Genomic DNA, 27,443 nt, shown 5'->3' on the forward strand with positions numbered 1-27,443 from the left:
ATTTCGCTTTATGCCCTTTATAGTTTGGTGCTCCTTGTATATGACAAATTCAAAAATAGACCATTTATTGAAGCTGCATCTTATAATCAGGTTTGCTTTTTTCTACTCAACTTTTAATTCTGTGTAAGAAAATGCTTAAGGACAGTTACAAATATAGGCTAAATATATTTAGACTTGTATAATTCAATCAAAGTATATTTAACATGAATTTATGAACTTGTATACATGAACTTCTAAAGCTTATCTCTAATAAATATCTAAAAAGCAAACAAAAAGTATACTATCTTAATTTTAGCTTTAAAAAAAGCACAAGTTGAGTATACTAAGTTTTTGGAAGGGCTATAGTGCTAATAAATATGAACATTTTACAAAAACTATTTATGAATCTGCTGTCTAAACTTGGATGATTTATATAAAATAAATGTAATAACATATTTTTTTAAATATCAACTGTTTAAATGCGATGCATTGTGATCTAAATTTGCCAATCTAGTGAGCATCGATGCACACAATTGTTTTGCAGAGACTTCTGGGTATATTTGAAGGCCCTGTATATTAGAATTGTAGATTCAAACACCATGACAAAATTGTAAAAACACTATATAATGCACTAATTAGTGAGGGAATTTGGAATTTTCTAGTAAAATGCTATGAACTTGTTTTCCGTCTCACATGCAGCAGTCTGTACTTAAACATAAAATGTTATTAATAGGAAAAACAAAAAGGAAAGAAAGTCTACAACAAAAAGCATCATGCTTTGATAAAACAGAAAATGTTAAAAGGAAAAATAATTATTCAGATCCTAACCATCAAACGGGACAGGAGTGACATGAATTAATTTGTTTCCCAAATTTAGAGATCAATTTTACTGTAAAAAAGGAAGAGGCTGAGGCTCTATTAAAATAGTAAATCTGTGTCTGCTTTTTAAAAAAAGTTTTAAAGTCAAATCTTAAAAAAAAAAAAAAACATTTTTTAAAAATGGACTCTTAGTTGAGATGGATGGTGATTAGTTGTGCAACAATTTCACATTTCGGGTCAGTTTTCTTTCCAGAAAATCAAACCTTGTCTTTCTCGTGTTGTATTGCAAAGGGACAGAGTGAGAGAAGGAGTTCTCTGCAGGTTACAGTGAGCCTCTGGCACCTTTCCTAATTCCTAAAGAGCACCAGCTGCAACTGGCACATGTCCTACCGTTCCGCTCCACACCACATCCCAACTGCATAATACCTCCGAGTCACTGATTCTATCTGACCGCCGCTTATTGAGAGCACATGTGTCCAACATGTTTTCATAACCCCAAGTGATCGCGCTGCTTTTCCTTCAGAAGTTCTTTTCCTCTCCTTCTTATTCTGAGCAGTGGGGGGGATGTAAAGTGATTCTGGAGCTAGCGAGCTCCTTTTTTCATGTATCTTAAATGAATCCAACTGGAATAGCATTGGTAATAAATGTGTGGCGAATCCAAGGCTTTGGTTCAGGAGATTGTGATTAAAGACAACCTTCTGTAAAACAATTTAAAGAAATAAACTTGTTACACAGGAGCATGTGGCCGACTCAAGCCTTTCACTTCATGTCATTAGGAAACAGACTCTCTATTTCGGGACTAATGACCTTTTGGTACGGTGGCCCTGAAGTACAAAACACACCAACAAATCACTTAATGCAAAAACATATTAAAGAACACAAAGACAATTAAAAAAGGAAAAAAGAAAAAAAAACAGCATTACATTTTAGAAATCAAAATAAAATGTAAAAAAATGAAACAAAATGAAAATTCCTGAAAACATCGGTAATGTCCAGAAATCAGGAGGAAAGTGACGTGCAGGAACCTCAGTGCACGTCACTGTGATACCATATGTATTGCTATACACGTCATGTGATACAATGCATATCACGATACATCCCACGATTATACCAGAACAATTTTTCACTATTTTAAAGAGAATGTGATAGTCACACAAAGTGGCACATGTCTCATAAGAACAAAAACCATGACACAAGCTGGTCCTCGCGATATCTTGTTCTGATTCGCTGTAGAGCTGCTCAAAGTGTGCTGTGTGGCCAACGAGTGTTCAGGGGTTTAGGTGGAAAACAAAACTAAAAAGCCGGAGGTCGCTCATAAATAATTAAATAAATATAATCTTGTCAGCATTTTAAATCAATACAAGTATTGTCAAATGTTGTCAGGAATCTGCTTAGGTTTTGTCATGGTTCTGTTCTGTTACCATTTTTGCTTCTCCGTGGGTTTTTGGTTAATTTATTAAATGTTTTAAGCTCCTGTCACCAAGCCTGGTCTCCTGCATTTAGGTCCGTCATCTACCACTCACTGGCAATATTGGGATATATCAACAAATCGATTTTTCTCTACCCCCCTTGTGTTTGGGTCATCTGAACCATTTTAGTTTACGTATTGCACCTCGGCCCTTTACTTTTCTTCCCTTAGAGATTTGTTGCTGTCACTTTATCCCATATTCAGACTTTTCTTTTTTAAACTCAGCAGTCTCCGGGGTCTTTTCACGTAACCACTGGGAACCGACTCAAGCAACACCACAATCCTCTGTGCCTCCAACTTAATTAAAACAAGGAGGTCCTCCTGTCAGCTCCAGCTCTTGATTACAGGAAATGGTAGAGAGAAAAGTGAGTGGAAGGAGAAGAAAGCTGGAGTGAAGCATGAAGATAAAAGGCTTAACTCAAAGAATAGATAAAGACCACAGGTTGACCTCCAGTCTGTGTGTCTTTGGTGCTGCTGTTGGCACCACAGCTATCAGCAGCAACCGGAAGGATCTCCCATCTTATCCGCTGCAGCCGTCTCCCCTCTCCTCTCGCTCTGATAACCCCGTCTTTCATACGTCCTGTTTGACAGACCTGCGCTTTGTCCCACACGACCGCCAGCAAGAAGCTTCTTGAAATATCTTTTGACTCGTGAGACGGGCTGGGTTTGAATGGGGTTTACAGCTTTTTCCTGGAGAAATGTTTACGGGGGGTTCGAGGATAAAGGTGGAAGGGTAATTCATACCCTCCTAAGGTTCTAAACAACTAATCATCTTTTGATCCATTCTGCAAAGTGGTCTTTTGTTATGATTATGCTGTTTTTAGCAAAAATCTACAAACTTGCGTCGTTTTCTAGAGCATAGTTGCAGCAGAGAGGCAGGATTTCTTTAGATGAGTTGTGGGTGGGAGTGTAGGGAGAGTAAATCTGTCCTCGTTTGTCATCATCCATTTGTTTACACATTTTCCTGCTAGCTTACAGCCCCAATCTAACATAAATGGTGCAACAAAAATGGCGAGCAGTAGCAGAGCTATCCAGTCGTACAGTTCTAAGTCAGATAACAGCTCGGATGGGGAAATCTTAAGACTTACATGAATCTATTGGTCTGCAAGTGGATGCATCAAGGAGCTTGTGACCTCCAACTGTTAGTCACAGCTACAGGCTTTTTCCTACAAAATTTTTTTGTCTGCTCCTGATTCACAACAATTTGAATAAAGAAATACTCAGAAATGCAATTTTAAGCTTAATTTTCTTAAAATATGTCCAGAAAAGTGCTACAAAAACATGTCAAAAAGACCAAAAACACGATTTTCATTGTTGTGGGTCTTTCAAAACAAAGGGAAAGCAGATAAATGTAGCAACCAAACAGGGGTTGGTGTCAACATGAGTCAGCAGAGTCTATTGTTATATAACTCCAGACACAAGGTGGTTCTCTTCCTGCAGCACGGGGTCATCACTGCTTATCTGACTCAAGTGTAGCAGAAGCCTGCAGGGAAGAACAGTCCTTGTGTTTTATCTTCCCAGCTCCCTTTGATACGCGTTTGCAGGAGAATGAAAACTCTTGAGTCATCAGAAACTAAAAACTACGACTTTCAGAACTTGTGATCTGCAAAATCTTCTCCATTATCTGGTCAGCTTATCTTAAATAACAAATGTTTATTTAATGTGGAGAGAAAAGTCTCTCTGTCAGCGGTCGTCTTCCGGTTCGCGGCTACCTTTAAACCCAGAATGCTGGGAAACGCGACACACTCGGGGTGCTCTGGTTGACTCCTGGCGCTGCTGGCATCCCGGCCACATCAAAGCCGGCCCCAGCACAATGGCCTCCCGTGAGGGTAATGCGATTAAGTTTGATGTGGATTAACAGTTTCCGGATCACTCCAGACTAAATGGACAGAAGCGAAGGAGCAAACATTCAGTGGGAAGCTTTGAAAGCTGTCTGGGAACAGAGGGAAACCATCTCAGCTGGGCCGGGTCAGGGATGAGCACCCCCAGCCCCTATTAACTTCATGTTTGAGCCCACCACTTTAACACCAGGGAGATCTTTAGCTACAGCCTTAAAAACCAGAAACGAGAGGTTTAGCAGCTCATAAAAGAGCAAAATGATGTTGTCTCTGTGATGTTAATTGCAATTTAAAAAAATAAAGTCTCCCCATACACATGGAATCTTTCTAGTTTTCCATTTAAGCGGTTTTCCAGTTCTGGAGGAACAGTCGGCAGTTTCAAAAATGAGGGCCGGTCTGAAGAAATCACTGGAACATGTCGCTTAGGTTCAAACTGACTGAGCAGGTGTTTGGGTTGGCCCATTTTATGTCAGCTTCTGGATTGTGGTTTGACTTCAGTTCAAGACTTTTTTCGTTTTCTTCATCTTTCTGTTTTTCGTCACACTCGTTCAGCTGAGAGAGTGAGAAAAGGGGGACGAGCTGATAGGACGGATAACTTCAGTCACTCCCGTGCAGTTACAACCCCGGCTGATCTTTTTTCTTGGAAAAATTATTAACAGTGTTCATTTTTTTTCTTTTTTATTTGTTTTCTTGTTCCTGGTTTAACGGTGGGGGGATCAGAATATATATTTTTCTCCTTGTCGCTTTATTCGGGTCTTGTGAGAATTCCAAAAAGCAGCAGACGCTAATACCAGATTCCTGTGACGTAATCGTCTCCTCCCTCTCATTTCCTCCCTGGCAGGGCAGAGGGGGCCCCCAGACAGGAAGCCGCAGGTTTGCGCAGCCAATCGCCCGCCAGAAAACTGTCAGATCCTTGCGGTGCGCAATGGCCCACATCAGAGCAGAAACGCAAGCCTCTGAGGGTTTTTCAACTCCAAAGCCACCAGGGATTCCCTCTGGCTGTTGCCATCTGTGCCCGACCCATGAAATGGTTACAGAGTCCAACCATTAAAAGAAAATAATCACTAAGAGACAGTGGATCTTTAAATAAACTGTGGCTCCCACAGAACAGATGTACTTTACATGTAAGAGGAGAAATGAAGCATGTTTCAACTGAGGACTTCTTTCTTCTAATAATTTAAATTTTGCCTTTTTTATTGTATAGTTACTTAAAGTGACCTAAAATAACGATAAACAAGTTTATGGAGTATCTTTTTTTTTGCAGAGGACATGCCTAAACTAAAAACTAGGCCTGCACAATGAATCGTAACTCTTTACAATATTAGATGGTGCAATACCCATATCACAGAAGATGGCGATAAACGGTTTCCTTAAATGTTTGCACACATGCTAAAACAATCTCAAGAATGCTTGAACTTTTCAATAAATCAAATAAACCCTTTATGCATTTGACCAATCGAATGGACCCCTCCATGTCACTAACCAATCGAATGAAGGCCTTTTAAGTTAGATGTAGATGTGGGTCATTTGTAGTATAATTAAAGTTATGTTGAAATGATGTATTAGTTTGATTATGTTTTAAAATTCATATCCTCGTTGTAATATTGATCACTTATATTTTGTGTTTTCCTCACATTGTGAGGCCCTATTAAAAACTATTATCAATTGTAACTGAAGAAAGCTGAAGTAAACAACTTAACTCCCAGTAAACTTTGAACTCACTGTTATTTTGGAATGGAGCTGTGAAGCCTGGAGAAAGAATCAGAAGATTTGCGCCGTTTTGACATTTAGCACCAAGCTTCTTCCAACTGTAGAAGGTGGACATGCCCAAGTAAATGATCAAACAAAAAGAAGAACCCCCTTCCTGCTTTTTTAGTGTGAACCAAAGGCTAAAAGTGCATTCAATAATGTTTGTTTAGCACGTTCTTGAACGCCCGTCAAACATACTGTGTACGTCGCTACTGTAAAGTAGGAAAAAAAAACAAACGCTGGACTACTAAGGGTTAAATATGTTCACAAAAAACAAAAGGTGTGATGGGTAAAGTTCCCAAAACTTTAAGTCAAAGCAGCAAAAAACCTTTAAAAACAAACCAGAATAAGTCCGATCTGTGGAGGTTCAATAACACAAACAAAAAACAAATCCCCAAAAATCATCAAAAAAATTAAACACCATTGATGTTTAGACCTTCTATTTGTAACTTTTTTGCTTAGACTAAGACTCTTTCTCTGCTCCTGTTGCACATATCATGATTTTTATTCAAGCCAACTGCAGAAAAACAAAAAAGAAGTAAAAACTGTAATCATGCTGTTAAGAAAATAACAATATATTTAAAAGTTAAGCGTGTGCATCCTGACCTAAATGCCACAATGATGACGGTCAAATGGGTCTTTCACTGGAAACAGAAAGACGTAAGCCCCGCCAGGATGCCTTTCTGTGTAATTACAGGCCTGGGATGATAAGCTTTGCATGTTTACACTTTAAATCTAGTATTCCCAGTAAATTATAGTACAACAGATGTATTTTTAAACACTATGGTTGTATTTTTAAGCCATGGTTATAGTTATATGGTTTAATGTGATAGCTATAACCAGGAAAGAAAAAAAATGGAGATTCGTGCGGCATCAGAGGAGTCTTTGCAAAGGGACTCTTTAGAAGTGAGGACTAAGCTAAAAAGAACGCACAGATTCTGGTTATGCATTTGTGACATAAATAATATTCAGGTCCAGTGTGGCCTGGCAGTGGAAACCTGGCAGTTGGCTGTTTCCTCTCCCACTTATCAAGACTGCCCAGCAGAGGCTGGCGGCCCCGCCGAAAGGTCACGGTCATCGGCATTATCGCACTGTGACTCCATCCTCGCACACAAACAAGAAGAGTGATAACAGAAAACATAGTAACAAAGCAGAAAAATAGAAACACAGACGACTTCCTGGTATTTGAGAGAGGAATGATATATGCTTGGATGTTAGAAAAAAAAAAAAAAAAGTACCACCCCAGAAACTTCCGTCTATGACAGATATAATTAGCTCTGGGGGAAAAACACACTCAGATGCCAAAAATAAAATCTACAGCCGTTCTAAGGAAACTAAGACAGCAGAAACTGAAATATGTGTTTTACTAAAGAGCTGATTAAAGGCGATGAGTCGTGATTTTAGTGTAAGAGGCTTTAGAAGAAAAAATAAGTCCCTGTGAAACTGCAGTATTACAGTGAATGTGAAGGGAATTTGAGTGGTCCTTAAAATTACAAACATTTCTAATGGAACAAATACAAAAATAGCAATAAAATTCAACTTTTTTTTACTTTTCCTAAACTAGAGTATATCTAAAAGCTTTAAAACTTAATGGGGCTGTTTTAAGCCTGATTTCTAGCAATAAAGTAAAAAAGAAACCTCAAAGTTACCACATTTTCTTTCATTATGGGTAAAACTCTTTAAAAGAGAAAAAAAAGTCAGATTCTTCTGTTTTTTTCTCTCTAAAAATTAAATTATGGCATTAAAACTAGGCTGGGTATCAATAATAACTTCCAGAATTGATTCAATTTGATTTACCAGAGCTTGGATCAAATAAATTCCAATTTTTTTCAATTCATTTGATCTACTCAATCCAATTTGATTCAATTTTGAGTTCATAAAGTTTACACATTTAGACAAAATTGTTTAGAAATACATTAATAATCTATATATGTTTTTAATAAATTTATATTAATCTGACACAGTTCGCATACTGTAACATTTAATAGTGAAATAATAAGATTGTTTAATAGCAAATTACATTGTTTATCAAAAGGAGAAGCTCAAAAATAAGTTAAGATTATTAACATTTGAAACATTGTTCTGCCTCTGCTGGAGGGCATTCCAGTTTGGCCACTAGATGGCAATTGCGCTATAGCAGGACACTTTTTTCCAGAAGAAGAAGAAAGTATGAGCAAAAAACAGTGTTTTAGACCACAAGTGGTTACTTTAAAAAATATTTCCTTAAAAGAGTTTAGAAAATTAATGCCTATAAGTTTATAAAGATGTTCATTTAGTCAGCAATGTATGTTTACGTTGACCGAGCATTAGCATTAGCCATCCTATGGGAAATGCCATTATACGTTAGCATCAAGCTAACAGACTTTAGCTTTATGTGCTAAATCGATTTATGTTTTTATGAATCGATTATTGATTTATTACGCTTAGATTGGTTCGAATCGATTAATCTATGTAATCAACCTAGCAATTAGAACCTAATTTACTATAAGAACCGTTGTCATTCGTTTCAAATCTGCGGACCAGTGCCGACTCTTGCCTGTCTTTTTTTTTTTTACACAGAGAACAATGTTATTTCAAGGAACCCTAAATTTGTCTGATTTATGCCCTGATTAGGCTGGTCAAATCGTTTTTTTAGAGCATGGAACAGAGCAGGTCTGATTACAACAGACACATTTTTTTTCAACTTAAGAAAAACTCTCCATATAAGAAAACTGGTCTTAACCCTTTAACACCAGAGCTCCAGTGGTTATGTTCCTTGATTTACTGTGATTTTTTAAATTGTTGACACGATCACCATAATTCCAGCAGATTTCTACTTCAGAATCTGCTGGAATTACGCTGATCGTCTTAATGGTTGAAACGGTTGTCAATTTGTTAGGAGACAAACAGATGAAGAAAAACTTAAAGTTCAAAGAAAGGAACATTTTTTGTAGGAACTTCAGTCTTCTTCAAGAGATGATTACAGCAGCTTTGTGTCCAAATGTGCTACAAAAAATCCCGAAAGTTAAATCATATTTGTTGGAAAAATTTATCTCTTTAGAACAGGAATGTCACACATACGGCCCGGAGGCTGCATCCGGCCCACCAGATGGTTTAATCCAGTCCAGTCCAAATATTAGGATGTTGGGAGGGAAAAAAGCAAGTTTCTAGCCCATTTCTGGGGCAAGTTTTTGTTATTTAAAGAAATGGCTGCAATGCCCATTAATGCCACTAGGGGAACCAAAGGAAAATAAATACCAGCATAACAAGAGATCAAGAAATAAACAGTATTTCTTTGCAAGGGCGTACCACGTCCCTGATAGCCTCAGCACTGTTAAGTTGCTATAAAATTGATCACACGTGACACCACAATTACCAAAATGTTTTTGTCAAAAAGATAATAATAAAAATAGATCTAATATAATAAAATTAATAAGTGATTTAGTGATTTATTTACAGATAAGTTGACCATCGGCTATTTTGCTGTTATGTTACTGGTCCGGCCCATTTGAGATCAGAATGAGTTCGACACTCCTGTTTTTGAAGAATATGTTGTTGTCCGCAGTTCATTTTGTAGCAGTTATCTACCAGATCTGCACAACAGGTTACAATTCTGACCTAAGCAGCGAAAGAGATTGGCTCTGTGTTGCTGTGACGTACCAAACCTGCGACAGAACACCCCCATGATGGCGCTCTCCTCCACCACCCGGAGATCTGCCAGCAGAGCCAGTTCCAGGCCTCCAGCCACCGCAAAGCCGCTGACGGCCGCGATCAGCGGCTTCGAGAGCTGCAGACGGGACGGACCCTGGAGGGACGAATCTTCATCAATAAAACAAGCAAGGTACTGTTTTGTTGTATCAACTACTATAGATAGAAACTTTTTTAAAGAAATTTGTAGAGTGAAACAAAAAATACATCATCAATCATCCAATTACAAGGTGAACAGCTGAACCAGGCTTTTACACTTTCAAGAGTAGATAGTCAGGATTTAAGAATAAGTACATTTAAATTATCTTTCCACAACAAATGTGCTTCACAAAAGTCAACTTTTATAAATATTTAGCCAATTTTAACTAATTTCACTATTTTTTTTTTCCAACCCAGAAATTTCTGTCCTTAAAAAGATTTATTCCCCAAAACAAATTCTTTATATTTTGTAGAAAACTCTTTGACATCATGCAGAAATGCACAGTCACACAGACAGACGACCCAGGAGCGGCTCACCATCGGACCGGGATCCTTTCGGACATCTTGCTCCAATTTCAGTGGAGCTTTTTCATTGGCCAACATTTTCAGATCATAACCAGCACAGAAATTTCCTCCTAGAAGAGACCACAAAATTACAAAGTATGGCAGCTGGAAACTCAGAGAGGAAAGGGAAAATAACGTGCACAAAAAAAAAAAAAAAAAAAAAAAGTCAGTTTACAAGTGATTCTCTTTCCTAAAGAATTTGAGATCCTACATGTGACCGAGCTCCTATTAATGCAGCCACAGTCTCTTCCGCTGGATTCATCCAGTAATTGCTACATTGCTCAAGAGGAAAACAAACATTATGTCACAGTTTCGGGCAGGGACTCATAAAATCCTTCCCTCTTGAGTGATGGGCGCGTGCGACAGCTACACCCATCGAGTGGGAGCTACAGCTGTGGATCAAAACAAAACAAAAAAACAGGAGACTTGTTTTGTGTGCATTTCAAGTGTAAGTAAAAGGTTAATAAAAAAATTTCACGAGTCTTCTTTGTAGATTAAATCTAATGTTTTTTGGATTACTTGAGTATTTTAGCTCTTTGTAGCTTACTATTTATCAACAACAAAATTTAATATAGCTGTTTTACATTGAGAAAAGGTCTAAGGCCGAATCTGAATTCAACCCCTAAATCTTCTCCATACCCCTCCAATTATTGGGGCATTTGGAGTAGTTCTGGTTTCTGAAATTGGATTTTTAAGGGGTAGCTTTAGTGACTTTTGAATGACTATCCCTTCGCTGTGCCATGAAGGAGAAACATATTTCTTCACTTGGTGCACAGTTTATATTTTAATGTAAGTAATGACTTTTTAAAGTCATAAAACCAATTTTGTTGTGCATTTTCCAAACACTGCCAGCTATGCACTAACGTAGCTGACAGGCAACTATTGATGACATCATCGAGGGTTAGTCATATTCAAATTTGAAGACACTATTTTTCCATAACTCTCCATTTGGAGGGCTAAATGTAGGGGTAGGGGGAGCATTCGGGTTCGGCCTCTAATAATAAATCTAATAGAGTGAACAAGCATTAAGTATTGTTAAGTCAAAACGTACAGATTACTTTATTTATAGTCCACAGCAGTCCTGGATTACAAAGACCTGAAGGTTGTTGCATTTTTTTTTCCTTTGTCTAAGAAAAAATAAATTGGTGCAAAAAATCTCTTATTGGGGTCAAAAAATATTTTAAAACCGACCAATGGAACCAAAACGCACATGTCAGAATATGTTAAAGAAGTTTTGAAATTATTATGGGATGGCCACAGGTGCCATTAGTGTCATAGAGTGAAATTAGACCATTTTAACATTTTCGTACAATACATGAAAAGAAAACTTTTCTGTTCACAAAATTTCATACACAGCTGCAAGTTTAAGCCTACAACAAGAACCGAAGTTTTGTTGACCTTTGACCTCAGAATCAGGCCGCCATCTTAAATTTTCAACAAAAAAATAAATAAAATCATACAAAAGCAACCATTTTTTAAAAAGCGTTTTGGGTTTTTTATTTTATTAATTTGTCAGCTCTGACCAGGACAGCAGAGGCAAAGGGGGGAAAGTGAAGGGCCTAAAGCCGTTTAACCGGTGAGGGCAAAAGGGAAAAATTGGGAGGTGTGCCTGCAGGTCATATAACGTTGCTCTAGTCTATAAATTCTTCCATAATTTATAGAAACTTCTAAAATATTTGGAATCACAAAAGATCTTTGAAATCTTTTTCCTCGTTTTGCCTCCTGACCGGGGAAAACTGATGCAAAAAGAGATCCATTTTAATCATTCACCTACATTTGCACATGATTTTTCTGATTTTTTATGCTCAACCCAAAGTGTTTTGACACAAAAAAATGATGAATCAACATTTCAAAGGGCATCAAACCAATAACAATCAACAGTTAGTCGATTTTTTTCCCCCAAAAAAACTTCAAGTTAGCACTAATTGAACTGACCTCTGAACTGTTCATTTGTTCCCATGAAAAACACCCAAACCTTGTTCAGAAATGTGTCTCGTGAAGCCCCTTCTGCTCAGCTTCACTTGTGTCAACAGTGGCCCAGCTGGGCTGACGTCTAAATTGCACCTGACTGAAAAACACTCCGAGAGCTGAAACCACACACACACACAAAGAATACGTCCAAATATGTCCCCGCTTATTCAACACCTGCTGAAAGCAATTACTCTTAATTTCATAAGCTAGAGCAAACACGCTGACGCTGAAAAACGAGAGCAGAAAGAGGGATTGTGTCGGCGCTAATTTGAAGAAAATGGATTCCGTATGTTTGCAGAAACATTACATTTGTAACCGAGCGTCCCTACTCGTCATCTCGCAGCGCTGTTAATCACCAGTCAGGGTCAGCCATCTTGTTATGCTGGAGCTGACAGGAATGTGTGAGGGATGATTAAAATGACATTACAGAAAACTGTGGGAATGGTGGAGAGCCACTTTTGCTGAAACTGCTAATTGCTAGCCCGTCTCAGGCGAGCAAATGATCCTCCAGCGCGCCGTTTTCAAGTCACCGCAGAGATTAGAGGCATCACCGGCCGCAACGCGGAAAGGCTCCAGCCCCAGGACTACCAAAGTGTATACTTTGAGGCCACATTGCACCTCATACAGCAACCAGACCCTTCCAAGGCGAAGACGGTGTTTCCACTAGTGGAAAGAGATCATTCTGTGTGTGTTGTGACTAATTTTAGGAGTAGTAAAACACGCAGGAAACCTCCCAGGTGTGTATGTTTTCTATGTGCGCACTTGTCTGCTGTCCTTGACCTTTAGGGTGGACCTGAGCGCTGTGGAGAGGAAGGGACGGAAAAATCAGCTCAGATGAGAAACGTTTAGAGAAAAAAGAGACAGAAGTTACAAAAATGAGTAAATTTATATATATATATATATATATATATATATATATATATATATATATATATATATATATATATATATATATATATATATATATATTTAAAAACACTGGAAAAGTACTTAGTTTTTTTTATTTAAAATTGTGCTGTAAAAAATGTTATAAAACCTCAAAAGGAATTAAGCTTGTAAAGCCCACTAAATCAAAAACTGACAGTTTTTTTCCCCTTTTTTTTAGTTAAGACGTTTTTAAACCCTTCAATTAAATCCACCCAAAAAATGCTATACCTTTCTTTTAATTAGATAGTTTCAATTATGATGCTGGTAAGTTTTTGAGATTTTTTTGCAATGCTAATGTCAAAAACTGACCACACATTTTTAAGATGGTGTAACGGTAGTATAAAGAATAAACATCAACCAATTTTGATTTTTAAATACATTAAGTAAATAATAAAAAAAAATAGTAACAATAAATGAGTTATTCTCACCCTATAGTTTAGAAAGTTTTCCCTCCAAAAGTGTTTTTGAGGCTTCATGGAGGCAGCCATTTTGAAAAGGGCCTTCTACTGCCCCTAATGGAGGGATGATGAACTACATGTAAGATAACAAGGAACAACTTATATAAAAAGGGTTTTTAAAGAAAGTCGTTTTGAAAATCCAATTGAGGTAAGGTCCTCAAATATGACACACTTATATAGGGTTAATGTTATTTTTTTCTTTTAGTGACAGTAGCTCAGGTGTTGATGTTTCGAGTGTTTAGGAGTTTCAAGAGCACAATGACCCTCACCCAGTCACCCTCTGCAGTGTGTCTAAACGTCTAAAATGAAAGGCCGGTGGGCAAGTCACTGACTGTCGAGCAGCCTCCCTGGAAAATACTAAAGAGCTCCTCGTCATCCGTCCATCCCGTCCCTCACAGTCCTTTTACCTTTGCCGTGCAGGACGGCCACTTTCAGCTCTGGGTCACGGTCGAAGGCCTGCAGCTCCTCCAGCAGACGTCCCGCCGTCTCCTGGTTCACCGCGTTACGCACCTCTGGCCGGTTTATCTCCACAATGACCACAGGCCCCCTTCGTTCTGAGACCACAGTCTGACCTGCAGCTAATGACAGGGAGGGACACGCTCAGAGACGACATGTCAGGACGAAGGACGGAACAGAAACCCTCTGATGTGGACGAACTGAAGGAGAGATGTGGCATGCAGGGTGTGACAAGGACCTGGAGTCTCACTCTGACTTGGGTTGTGGCACAGTTGACCTGACATTGTTTAGGTTCATCTCAAGGAGTCCAAGTATCCACCACACCCAGCTGAAGCTGGAGCCAGGGGAAAAACTAAGCCATCAGGTGCATTAGCTACACTCACACTGACTTTTCCAAGAAAGGCAGGCTGCTAAACTAAAACCATTCAAGCGAGAGGAAAAAAGACTGTTTGTCTTTGGTGTACTTTGTCCTCTGCTACACCTCAAACAAATCATTACACAGCCAGATTAAAGCTCTGAGGAAATAAACTGCTTCTTAACCTCCTCTGCAAAGCATTTTTCTCCTAAACTTTATTTTAGGAAATCTGTCAATAAAGATGACTTCCCAGGCTAGAGATGAAACTCAAAATGACATTCAGCGGGTTGTTTGTCAGCGTTAAGCTGAAGGAGACGGTTACTTTGTGCCTTCGGCCTCCGAGCCAGGCTCTTCAACGCCAGCAAACATTTCCGGTAAAAGACCTCAAAAGTGCCACATCATCCACCAAAATACACAGTATCGGGATTTTTTATTCACAGCTGCACGTCTGCTGCAGAAGCCGACCTAAAACATCATACAAAGTAGCAAATTTGATTTAAAAAGAAGTTTTCTCTCCAAAAATAATGTATATTTACAGTTTTAACCAAATCTGAATAAAATCTTTCATTATCTCTGTATGTCCAAAGCTTGACTGGTGGGACATTTGCGGCTAGCGTTCTAATTTCTGACATAAAATCAATCATTTGCAGCTCCTAATCCTTTCTTAGAACTGTGTGTCTGATTTCATGATTGTGATTGGGTAAAGCATGTTACAAGCTGCTGTAAACCTGTGGAGACTTGACCTTCAAAGCCTAACGGACCAAATAAGAACAGATTTGTTTGTTTTTTGATCAAAACCCCACTTCTAGTTCTGAATAAAATAAGTATTTGTGTTATTTTCTTGTTCACATGATTTAGAAGTTTGCAGTGATAATTTATTAATGAATAATACATTACATTTAATATGAACTCAGATTTAATGTTAACAAATTGTTTTTTCTCAGACAGACATTTTGGGTAAAGAAGTTTTTATTTAGATGCATTTATGCTCCAATTGCAATCAAAACAGTTCATTTGAATTTAATGTTTGAAGAGTTCAAATAATGCAGGTCACAGATTTTCACCACACCAAATCTGGCCCTCTTTGCTAAAGGTTTTGACACTCCTGCTGTTGATCAGGACAAGATCAATACTTTTTTTCTTGCATTTTCTTACCCCGCACTGTAGTTTTTCCAACAAAATAATTAATTTGAAGTTTGAGTTTACGGACTCCATGTGACGGACTGTGATTGATTAAATTGGGACATCTTATTTAGTATAAATGACCTTCATGGATGTTGATGAATCTTGACACACCTTTTAAGAAAACTACATCTCTGCAGGCATATGAGGTGAGATTTGGTATAATCTCTGAATTATTTTGCAATAAAAACGGATGTTAAACTTTCCTTTAAAACAAAAACAAACTAGAGAACAGAAAAGCAAAGATCAAAATACAATAAATATATCAGGCTGCAAGAGATAACTTACAAAACTATTACAGAAATTTTGTAAAACATTTATTCTTTTTTTGTTTTGACAAAAATATCTTTGTGTTTATCTTTTTCTTACTCAACTATCCTCTCTACACTTATCTTTGTCGCCCTCTAGCGTTCAGATTAGGATACTGCATGCTCGTGGTCTCCTCATTCTTACCCGTTTGAGCTCCTTCGCCTCCCGTAGAAGTGCTGTACGATTTTACTGATGTAAATCGTGTATTCTTCTTGATCCGAATAGCGGTTTTGTCGTGCAATGCTGCACGCAAAATCAATCCAAAAGGCCGGACATGTCTCACCGCCATTGCCAACACTTCGCTATAAAAGCCGAGAAGCTCAGAGTGAACAAAAATGAGTAATATAAAGCTTGTATGAGGCTTTTATTTATAAAGTAAAGACTAAAACAAACTGAAAATATTTATTAATGATCTTTGACTGCGACACGGTAACACTTTTATACTTCCTGAGAGAAACAACAGATCACACATATGGTTCCTAGTTACTAGGTTCCTATGACAAACTGAACCATGGGCTCCTGAAGTAATACCTAAAAACACCCGCTAGAGGGCGACATAACTCCTTTCAATAATAGAAAAAAATCCTGCAGTCCTCACCCCACCTCCCATTTGAAACATAGTTTTTGTTTTAATATTTTTTACCAACAGTTTTGACACAATTTCAAGAAACGGGCTGAAATATGACTTAATTTAGGTGAACAGGTAAATCACGCTGTTGCTTAAGTCTAAATGTATTAAAAGGTAAACAATAATGTACAACTTCTTGTATTTACAAATATCGAAATATATGTTTTAATTTAATCATTAAATGAGCATGCCATTGATTGCAGTGTCTTTATGCAGTTTTTTTTAATGGATAAAATTAAAAAAAATTTAAAAAAATAAAAAATAAATAAAAGCCAAAATTGTCTCAGTGGGGTTACTAGTATAATGTTTGACAAAATTTTAAAAAGTTATTTTATTGTTCAGACTTATTAAGACTAATTATCTTAATTAGTGACAAGAGACAGTCTAATTTTCCCAAAACAAAAACAAAAAAACGTTTTTTTTATTTATTTGATTCCATATATCAGTATTTCTATGGCACATTTTAAGTCAACAGTCATATTTGTTCGTTTTAAGAGTGAAATAACAATATCCTGTAAATGAGGAAACCAAACTTGATATTTGCTGGCAGTTTTTTTAATAAAAAGTTTTTTCATTTGTTTTTCGTTTCATTTCTTAACACATTTTAAGGCATCATGCACATAAAATAAGACTGAGGCAATATGTTTACTCTCCAACCAAAGTTACGTTTGAACAATTGAAGATAAGCTAATAAAAAATAAATTTATACAAATATGGCATGTAAGCTGGCATGTCAGTGAATCCTGAAGCAGCGCTTCGTCTGCTTTCACAGTTATTGTAAACATGGCTTTGAGCAAAATAAGGTAAAGGAAAAAGTTAAGGGGAAAACGTGCTTCAACATGGGGTTAAGGTTCCCTGAAAAGCATGCAATGCATTTTAATTTATATTTACATTTTTTTTCTATAGAGATCTTTCTCAAATGGTATCAGTTAGAGTTGGAACATTAAAAATGTTAACAAATAAAAAGAAAGAAAGAGAGCCGTGCCCACAAAGTTTCCCAAACAGGAGTCTTGAAGACAAACAAACCACTACAAGATTTTTTTTGTTATATATACATCAAGTATTTGAGTATTCTTGCTTAATATTATAATATAAATTATAATTTAATATTAAACAATAGAGCTACATTAAGGTTAAAAAAATCTTGTAGTGTCCACCATGGCAAACATCTTGGAGAGTGATGGAAGCTTTTTGGCACAGTTGTGTCCAGTTGTGCTCTTCTGTGGTCGTCCGGGTCCGTTATACTATATTGAAGACCATGGAAAGATACTGTTCATATGAAACCTGGATCCAGCCGTCCTGGTCTGTGTCGTATCGCCTGAACACATCAGTCAACCTCTGGGGAACGAAAAAAAAAAAAGAGAGAGACCAAATCTTTAGAAAGTTTCAGCAGAAATAAATCGAAGGTTTATGAGTAAGAACTTATTTAGATTTTAGACTTTTTAGATTGCCTTTCAAAATAAATGTCATCCTTTTGCTTTCCTCTCAAGTCTGTTTTCTGGCAGCAAATGGAAAAGATAATAAATTCAAATCAAATACTTTTACTCTGCATTCAAACAGCACAACTTTTCCTTAAATAAAATAGGTCAAAAGTTAAAAGCTGCCTTTAATGTTTCCGCCCAGCTTCACTGCATAATTAGGTTTGAAGGCCACCACACAGACGAGAAACCAAACAAGTCATTAGCGACTATAAATGAGATGCAGCCTCTTTTCTGTACACTGAAACACAATCCGAGGAGCTGCTGCTGCTGTTGGTGCGGCTCTTCACCAACTCGGCTAAAAGCACATGGCAGCCGGAGCGAGTTTGAAAGGAAAGGACGAGGAAAACTGTGTGCCGAGGAAAACCAGGGCTACTCCTGTTACCAGGAGCTGGGAGCCGAGCCAGACAACACAAATGCATAAGAGGAAAAGAAAACATTTACAGTGCTGAATCACATTTTTATACTTTCATAAAGTGGCATTACCCAGAAGAACGCTGTTCATTAAATATTAGAAACTTGAATTCTGACTAATGTGCTGATTATGTTCCCTTAAAGACCCACTCCAATGTTAATGGGGTATTTTTCTCATGATGTAGGACATATATAGAGAAAATTAAGCTTAAAAAAATCGCAATTTTGAGTATTTCTAAATTCAAATCGCTGTGATTCAGATGGAGAGAAAAAAAGTTTGAAAATCCGGTAGCAGTGATGTAGAAAACACGCTGGATGGACTACACGCTCCTGCTCCGCTCCATTCTGATTAATACACTTGTAGACAAATAAATCCATAAACGAGCCGACATGTGGCTCCGAACTGTATAGATCCAATATTACTCGCCATTTTTGTTATGTTAGGTTGGGGTTGTGAGGGGCTGTAAGCTTTCAGGCGAGCGTGTAGAGATTTGTGACAGGAAGTGGAGGCAGTCCCACAACTCAGGGGTGAATTTCTAATAAACTACAGAAACTGTATTATAGAAAACGATACAGGGTTTTTTATTTTTGCCTAAAAACGGCATAATCATAACAGAAAGACGATTGGGAACGCTTTTAAAACTAAAAGAGGATTGGAGAGGGACGTTAATGGATGCAAATACTAAGTTTAGGCTAAAGACTGAATCTATTTTAGAATAAATCTAAAAAATATATTGATAAATGATGGAGGGATTTGTTTAGATCACTGGATTAACTGTTAGCATCTAACCTGTAGTACAATACAGCACTGGATGAAGTCGTCAAAGGCCACTTGTCCCTTCCTCTGTCGGTCAAACTTGTCTATCAGAGTCCCGTAAAACTGGTCTGATAGACGGTAGCCTGAAAAACAGGAGAAAAGTCAATACATCACTAATATAAACGCCACCATTTCCAAGAAAACTTTCATGTTTTCACATGTAGGAGAATCAAACAGACAAAACAGATGTGTGGCTGATTGGACCGTTATTTAAAATCCTCCATGTGAAGACTTTGAGTTCAAAGACGTTTTACAGTCACAGGCCCTGATTCTGTGGTGCACCTGTTCATCTGAGCCGCCTCGCTCACGTTTGCTCCTCTTAACTAGCATTGGATTTAAAACAAGAAAAAAGTAACATGCTTTAAAAAGGCAGTGTTGTCTATGAAATCCTTTAATTCGTTTTCTATTAAGGCAATTTCATGAGATTTATTCATGAAAATATTTCATAACTTAATTCATAAAATTTTCAACTAATCCTGCTGAAACGGTTTTTCAAAGGCATCAAAACTTGCTTTTTAAATGGAAATATGAGAAACAAATGAATATTTAATTAAGTCGCAAGTAAAATAAAAGTTTAGCAGGTATTTCATTGCTTTGATTGACCGAACAGATGAACAGGTGCGAATCAGCATGGAAATAGAGATGCAGATCAATCAAAACTAACCTGCAGACCCAGAAAAAATACAGATCACGGCATCCACGCAGCCCCTTCACTTCAGCAAACAATGAAATACATTTCATACTTTGCTGCTCACCAAATCCGGTAAGCGCCTGCTTGAGCTCGTTCTTGTCAATGAAGCCGGAGTTGTCCCTGTCGTAGGTCCGGAAGATGTTCTGCCAGTCTGTGATGTACTTCCACACACCAGCGAACTCATTGAAGTTCACGCCTCCTTTGTTTTCCCGGTCGAACATCGCTGCAGGAGGAAGAGGAGGGTGTCGTTTCATTTTGAGCACTTTACAAGTCTGTCTTGGAGTGTGGGATTTAAACTGAAACGTGCAGTTTTACGGCGCGAGGCAGGCACATTCACAATCCGCTGACTTCTGCCTCCGAGGTGGAACCAGCTCCTCACATCTGCACTCCTCACACCCCATGAGGTGCAATCCAATTACCCTCCAACAAAGGGAGTGTTATCGCAGGACACGCTTCCTGCTTCGCCACTATTAAACACTATATTTGCCGTGCGTGGCACAGAGGCCTAAATTACAGGGATTCTTTTTAAGGTGGAACACCACATTAAATTAAGGAGCGTGGTAATGTTATTTTCCTCACTAAAAACCAGCGGGCTAAACATCAAAACAGCAGTTTTAGCTGCACACCTCAAAGATGCTAAAGCTGTCCTCCTATTCCTCCAGGAGGAGTACTTTGTAACATACAAGTCTGTGTGTGTCAGCAGTTTAATGACTTAATCTGGTTGTCATGGCAATGAGTCAAACAGTCTGCATAAACAGAGTGAGCATTAAGCCAGCTGTGTGAAGGCGCGTATGTCACTCACATATAATGGAGCGGACCGTCACCGGGTTGAAAGGAGTCCACGTTCCTGTGAATCAGAGAACATGAGCTTAAAATCAGCTTAAACTGCTCAAAAGCTGGGAGATAAAAGACCAAATGAGAAACAATTAGGTGGAAATTGGTGGTTAACCTTTGGATGACATTTGACAAAACAAGGTTAACTGATCAATAAAAATTGGAGCTTCGCTTGTTGAGACTAACCAGCCTCAAACCTGACTCCGCAAGGAAGCAAAAGTTCTCTTTCGAAAATCTGCAATGAACAACCCAAACAGATGAAGTATAAATGTTTAACAATCGTGTCATCGAATGTCAGTGCATGCAAAAATACCACAGATCTAGAAGGAAAAAGGACAAATGCCAGAAAAACAAGAGCTGCGTCCAAAACTCCTGAGGTTTAAGGAGATTTGCCCAAGAATGTTGCTGAGTCACAGCCTCCTGATCAGGCTGAGTCCTTAAACAGCTGCTCCTGCCCTGTTTCCATTGTTCAAATAGGGTGAAAAAAAACATCCCACAACATTGAATAATAGGTGTGCTATTCAAAACTGAACAGAAATTCAGTCAAAACACAAAACCAGCTTTGAATGTCTTGGAAAACTCAAATTTGATCCACTGGTTCTCATGGTGAGGCTCGGTCAATGTGTTAAACTGAGGTAGAACATTTTAAAACCCACAGAAAATATTTAAAAGAAAACAGAAGCAACTGTTGCTCGTTCCCCTTTGTTGTCATTCTTGTTCAGACCTTTATCATACACTGTGACTCAGTTCTTCCTAAACACGTCTGCTGTCTACACTGTGTTCTGATATGAGCAACACTTTGAACTCTGAGATCATCGTTGAGCTTCCCACAACCATTGTGTGTTTCTACGTCATTTTGTCTAAAATAAATCTGAGTAAAACAGAAAATGGACTTGAGTTACTGTTCTAAATGGAAAGTGCCAAGCCTTTGGCTACGCAAAATGCAGGAGCCAGAATTCCGATAAGAAACAGCAAAGGAGATAGCATATCTTCATGCCGGCTTTGCCTCTTCTGGGTGCCTTTTAAAGCTTAAAACGATGTTGCTTTCAGGCAGAAAGCTAATATGCAGATCCAAGCCTGGTCTTTAGCCTTTGAAGCTCTTCTGCTCTGAAAGCAGCCAACAGTTTGGTTTATGGGACAAACATCTACACATTTGGTTAGGTTGTTACATTGCTATTCTAGTTTTTAAGAGACCCATCCTGGATGTCACAAATATGCACGTTATGTACTTAATTTGTCTAATAAATGTGTACGATTTGACATCACTGACGGCAAGTTGTGGCTGTAGGAACTGAATAAATTCTACTAAAATAAAAAAACTATTTTGGTTCTGTAGCACAGAGCGCATTTCGCTGATCTAAGACGAACTAGTTCTCCGCAGCTCCGTCTGTGGGGCAGCATCCCGAATGTGTGGAAATCTAACATCTTGCCGACGTTGTGGAGCATTTTTCACACTGTGCTGCTTGTTTGATTTCTCCCCACAGTTTAGCTTTGCCAGCAATAAGGAGATCTGCAAAGAAGCGTGGCATGAGAGCAGATTAGCTCATTTTAAACATTTACGTCCCTGTTGGCTTAAATTCAGTGGAACTTTATTTTGAAAATACTTCAGGGTGCTGGAATGATTAATAAAAACAGGGACTTCAAACTCTAGAATGGTGGAATGCTACAAATCCAGAAACTACAGGTTATGTGTGATGCTGCTGTGGAATGAGGCCTGAAGCCTCTTCATTCAAGGAAATAAAAAGACTGGAGAAGAATTCATGAGATTGTACTGCTTCAACATTTCACACCAAGCCTCTTCCAGTTGTAGGTGGTGGACATGATCTGGCAAACAGTAGAAGAGGAAGAAGAAGAAGCCCCTCCCTGCTCGTCCAGTGTGAAAATCATAGGCTAAATGTATGTTAGCACGTTTTTGAACTGCAGGTTTAAGGCAACTTTATGTCCGAGGTAACAGCAACTAAGTCAATTAAGCAACCTTTAGGAGACTTAATACACAAGCAGGTCTTTTCTTAAATTCATTTTAATGTATTCAGACTGAGAAAGTCCATTGGTTCAGATCAAGTGCACTTATTTGTTCTGAATCAAGTCCCAAAGATTGGTCTGACATTTCTGTTATGGACCAAACTTTGTAAACAAAGTGACTAAAAATCTCTTCAGTCATTGGCCAGCAGTTCCAGGGGTGGGTGAAAACAAAAGAGAAAGAGGATTTTAACTTATTCAAACTTTTTTATTTTGCTGATTTTGAGCATCTGTTTGAAGGCCAGATTTAAAACTTTACTGCTGCTTTGGTACAGCTGAGATATACTGCAAGGTGGTTACCGAGCACGCTACGGCTAGGTACACTAATAGGTGTTTGTGACATTTAGATTGTCGGGAGCACAGGGAGAAGCAATATGGATCACGTTAAAAATTGTTTTAATAAGCCAGAATTAATCCAACCACGTTTAAATAACCTTCTGAGTCTCATCTTTGTGGTGATGTGGCTTTATTTGTAAGAATTCTGTGAAAGAACTACAAAAGAGCTTTTAGGATGGCGTCATGGCAGCTCCCCACGTAACGTGATACAGAAAAACCAGTGATAAGTGTTATTAGCTATGTTAAAGTTAACGCTCTAACAAGTAATCAGTTGAACCAATAACTTCCTTTTTGCTAACACGACAATCGATGCTTTACATTTGTCCACAGCTCAACGATTGCCTCATTCCTAACTTGTTTACATCACGCGACTGCCGGCGACAGTGGCCGTTTTGGCTCAGTTGTTCCACTCTCAGCTCTTTTTGAATTCAGACGGAGGAATCTCAGAGCGAACAAAAGCTCGGTCCGATTGGAAACGAACCTCTGCCAACTCAAAAGTTGGGTCCGAGAGCATTTCCAGGTCACAGACCAGGATTTGTTTGTGCGTATTCAGACTGAAATTTTATTCCACATTATTGGGGGAAACGAACTCCGATTCACTATAAGCGAAACAAATGAATACACCCTATGATAAAAAACCTACTTATTTCTTGATTTTTAAACAACTTTCTGGTTCAATGTATTATCCATGATATTTGTACATTATATTATCTATCAGATTTGAACAAATGAAGGGCTGTAATATAGAATCCTGACATATAGAACAGCCTTATGTTCATTTTTACCTGTTTTTTTTAAGAGCGTTTGGCAACTTAACTCATGGCCAAGATGGAAACGACTCAATAACTGGCTGCAAAAAGGCTAAAAAAAATGCTGAAATGCTGAAAATGATCTCTAAACAACTGAAGCTGGCACACAAAATTATTTATACAAAGATTTTTTTATTTAGAAGAACCTATGAAAGTATTTTTTAACAGTTAAATATGACTCTAAGCCACAGATGAACTGTGGCCTTTGCAGATTCTTCAGCTCACACATGAGCAGATAAACGTTTTACACCGAGACTGAGCTGTGAGGTCGCCCGTGTTTTCCAGGCAGGCTGCGCCTCAGCAGCTCAGTGTGTGTGCGTCTTTGTGCGAGCCTGACGGCGAGCCGGGACAATCTGCTCTCTGTCCCGTCTACACACTGGACTCTCTCACTGAGGTGGGCAGAACCGAGGAGGAGAAGAAGCGAAGGAGGTTAAAGGAAAAAAAAAAAAAGCGTCGGCTGATGGAAAAACAGAGTGTTCTGACCACCGTGTGTACATAAACATTTAACTGCAGCGATAACACCAAGAGAAAACAAATTGTACTTCCACATACTCAAAAGCTAGCTCACATTGAAATGTTTTTCTAATACAGTTTAAATGTTGAGCTAAACTTCAAACACAAAATGAAACAAGACTCGGCCCGAAAAGTCACAGGGAACACATCCTGTCTGATCAAGTAGAAGTACAGCTCAGACGTCTCATGAGGAAGCATCAAAACCACCTCCAGGTTTACACATTTACAATACATCCTCACTACTATTCTAAACATTTTACTAAATAAATGACTTATTAAAATGAATTCTTGCCGTTGGATTTCAGTTTCAGTCAAAGTAGATGGAATAAAACGACTTATTATTGACTTAAATGTTATTTTATAAGGAGGATTTATTCACCATCTGGTAGGGGTGTACTAATTAGGGATGTAAGAAAATATTGATACAGTGAAATATCGTGATACTTTATTCAGCAATACTCGTATTGATTTAAAATACTGACACGGTGATATTTCATTAATTATTTGAAAGCAAACATGTAGTTCAGTCTTACTTTTGTGTCTCACTTAAATATGTCCCAAATTACCAAAATAAAAGCACCATAAATTGGCTTGGGTAAAAGCAACTTTCCAGATACAGTTGCAGTACTTCATGTTCTGATCATTAAATAATATGCATTTAACTATTTTAATTTTGTGAAAAATGTATGTATAGTCAGATAATTCTTAGGTCATAATTTAAAAAAAAAGAAATTTGTTTGGAACTCTACAGAAATATACCGGGATACATATTGTATCATAACACATGCATCGTGATAGGCATTGTATCGCCAGATACACACCCTTAAAGATGCCTAATCAACTTAATCAATGAATCGCTTTATATTCCTACAATCTAACCAGATCGATCTGTCTGCAGAAAGTTGTTAATCAAATTGACTTATATTATTATAAAATAATTTCAAGATAAAATAAATCAATTATAATCAATACAGGAAAATATTTGGATAGGAAATCAGTCAGTTTATTTTACTATAATGTAAAAACAACCAAGTACTGTCACAGTGGACAACACACATGTGATGCAGGACTAAATGATCGAGCCATTATCACAGTCCAATGTGTGGAAAGACTTTGACTTTTGCAAAGACACATGACAGTACAATGTGTTAATGTTGTAATGTTGTTCTATTTGTGTTATTTTATTGTGGAAAAACAAAAATGGACTGAACTTTATGAAACTACAATGTAAACGCATTTGACATTAACACTTGTCTAGTTGTTTGTGCACATATTTAACTTACACTTTATTATCCTGCAACAAATACTATGAATTTGTGAAACTTCACCTGCACTGTTCGGTACCAGGTTTTTAACTCTGAGTCACGCTGGTTTTGGCAAAAGATCAATATTAGGTCAGTGAATCAGATCGTGTAAAATGAACCAATATTGACTATGAATGATATCAAGAACCACAAATTATGATATGAATTGAATCGTTAAAATGAATTGAAACAGTCTCAGTTTTTAGTTTAGACCAGGTTAAGAAGTGTGGGATACAAGAACCTCAGCAGAACAGTTCTGATGGATCAAACTGTGTCCTAAGAAGAACATGGATGAAGATCAGACATCAACCGGTCAGAAATGCAAGTAGTTATTAGTGTATCGAGTGAAAAACAACATTTTACTTCCATGGAATAGTACTTTGAGTTGTTTTACAGAAATCAATTCCATATTGGATTTCTTAAGCTCTGCCACTTGGTCAAATCTGCCCGTCAGCAGTTTTGGCAAGCTGCTGCTTCTCTACAATAAAACTACAAGAGAGAATTATAAATCTGAGAGTGTGGGAGGGCAGGCTGAACACCGGATTCTGTGAGGAGGAAAAAAAGAGGAGGAGTTCATCTAAAAATGAAATAGTGGAAGATGAAAACAAGGAGTTCGCAATTGGTGATTTATAGCCATAAAAATATGAAGAGAATTAATTAAAGAAGAAAAAAATGCATTTTTTTTAATTAATTATTATTTGTAAAGATGACTTGAAGACTGGCTAACGTACAAACAATCAAAACATGAAATAAATCGTAGCAAGAGAAAGCAGCCTCTGCAGTGAAAGGAACTCTAGGAGGACCAGCAGCTTCAGCGAGCACGCCGCAGGACAGGATGCAGGGCGGCGTGTTCAGCTTCACTGACTCCCCTTTACTTCACAATGAGCCCAGTGAAATAAGAGAGATTGAACCGGGAAGCCTGCCACTGACTACAAGATCACAGCAAGGCATCGTCACCTGAAAAACACACCCCGACAACACAATTCTTTCAAGCCAACACTTACCCTTGCAGATAAAGTTGATTTATCTTGTATCAAAGGATACACGATAAATAAATGAGTTGATGCATTCACAAGCATGCATATGTGAGAGGGCTCACTAATTATTATGCAGAGCCACAGTGAAGCCTGATAACAGCTTCCCTCTGCTGCTGGTCCTTTATCAACTTTGAAGTTCACAAAAAAATGGTTTCTGGAAAGTAGGATGTGATCAACTGTCTTTCAAAACCCCGCTAAACAATTCCAACAAACCTTAATGAGGAACATGCGTTAATAAACAACAAACCTGAACCTGCACTTTATTGTCTGGTTGGACAATACTGCACACATGACTGCATTTCAACCTCCTTAAAAGCCAGGTCAAGATGCAGTGTTGGAGCAGTGGAGTATGAACACAGACTGCCTTAATGAGGAAACCTTGCCCCATTTTCAAGCACAGATGTGTTATTCATGCTGCACCTATCCTCAGACCTCTCTTTTCTATTGAAAAAGACACTATGTGTGAAGTGACATGTTAATCCCGTTTGAATCATCCTCCCCTTTGGGCTTCACAAGACAGAGTGACTGCACTTTCATCATTAGAGGCTGTTATCCCGTCTTACGAGGGGATTTTACCATCATTTCTGCCCAAATTTTAATCAAACCGAGAAAGCTGCAACTCGTAAATGGCAGCTGATGAACTGTAATTATTTATAATCTTCTGCTGAGCAAAAGCAAGCTTTTTTACAAGTGGCAAATTATGTTATTTAACACCTACTTGATTCCTAAAATCTAAACATTGCTCTTTATATTTATTGACCATTTTATTTAAAGACTAAGTTGTTTTAATGTTGTTTATTTATATCATTTCTGATATTTGAA

The 27,443-nt window shown here is 37.9% G+C and overlaps 2 protein-coding genes across 3 annotated transcripts in view; both read right to left on the bottom strand.

The window, feature by feature from the left end:
* The window catches only part of zgc:101569 (uncharacterized protein LOC449822 homolog), a 21,730-nt gene extending 4,961 nt beyond the window's left edge, over window positions 1-16,769 (bottom strand). For both annotated transcript variants that reach the window (XM_024280657.2, XM_024280656.2), the window contains exons 1-4: window positions 15,886-16,769; window positions 13,847-14,017; window positions 10,057-10,154; window positions 9,493-9,637 (exon numbers count right to left, since the gene is read on the bottom strand). In XM_024280657.2, the coding sequence (XP_024136425.1) occupies window positions 9,493-9,637; window positions 10,057-10,154; window positions 13,847-14,017; window positions 15,886-16,030 (559 nt within the window). In that variant the 5' untranslated portion in view covers window positions 16,031-16,769. The remainder of the gene's footprint in view (window positions 1-9,492; window positions 9,638-10,056; window positions 10,155-13,846; window positions 14,018-15,885) is intronic.
* A 139-nt stretch (window positions 16,770-16,908) lies between these two features.
* pdcd6 (programmed cell death 6) overlaps window positions 16,909-27,443 on the bottom strand; it is a 17,978-nt gene continuing 7,443 nt past the window's right edge. The window contains exons 3-6 of the mRNA XM_024280367.2: window positions 20,572-20,616; window positions 19,834-19,992; window positions 19,052-19,161; window positions 16,909-17,707 (exon numbers count right to left, since the gene is read on the bottom strand). Coding sequence (XP_024136135.1) covers window positions 17,609-17,707; window positions 19,052-19,161; window positions 19,834-19,992; window positions 20,572-20,616 — 413 coding nt within the window. The 3' untranslated portion in view covers window positions 16,909-17,608. The remainder of the gene's footprint in view (window positions 17,708-19,051; window positions 19,162-19,833; window positions 19,993-20,571; window positions 20,617-27,443) is intronic.

Source organism: Oryzias melastigma, linkage group LG20, assembly GCF_002922805.2.
Source record: "Oryzias melastigma strain HK-1 linkage group LG20, ASM292280v2, whole genome shotgun sequence".
Lineage (NCBI taxonomy): Eukaryota > Metazoa > Chordata > Actinopteri > Beloniformes > Adrianichthyidae > Oryzias > Oryzias melastigma.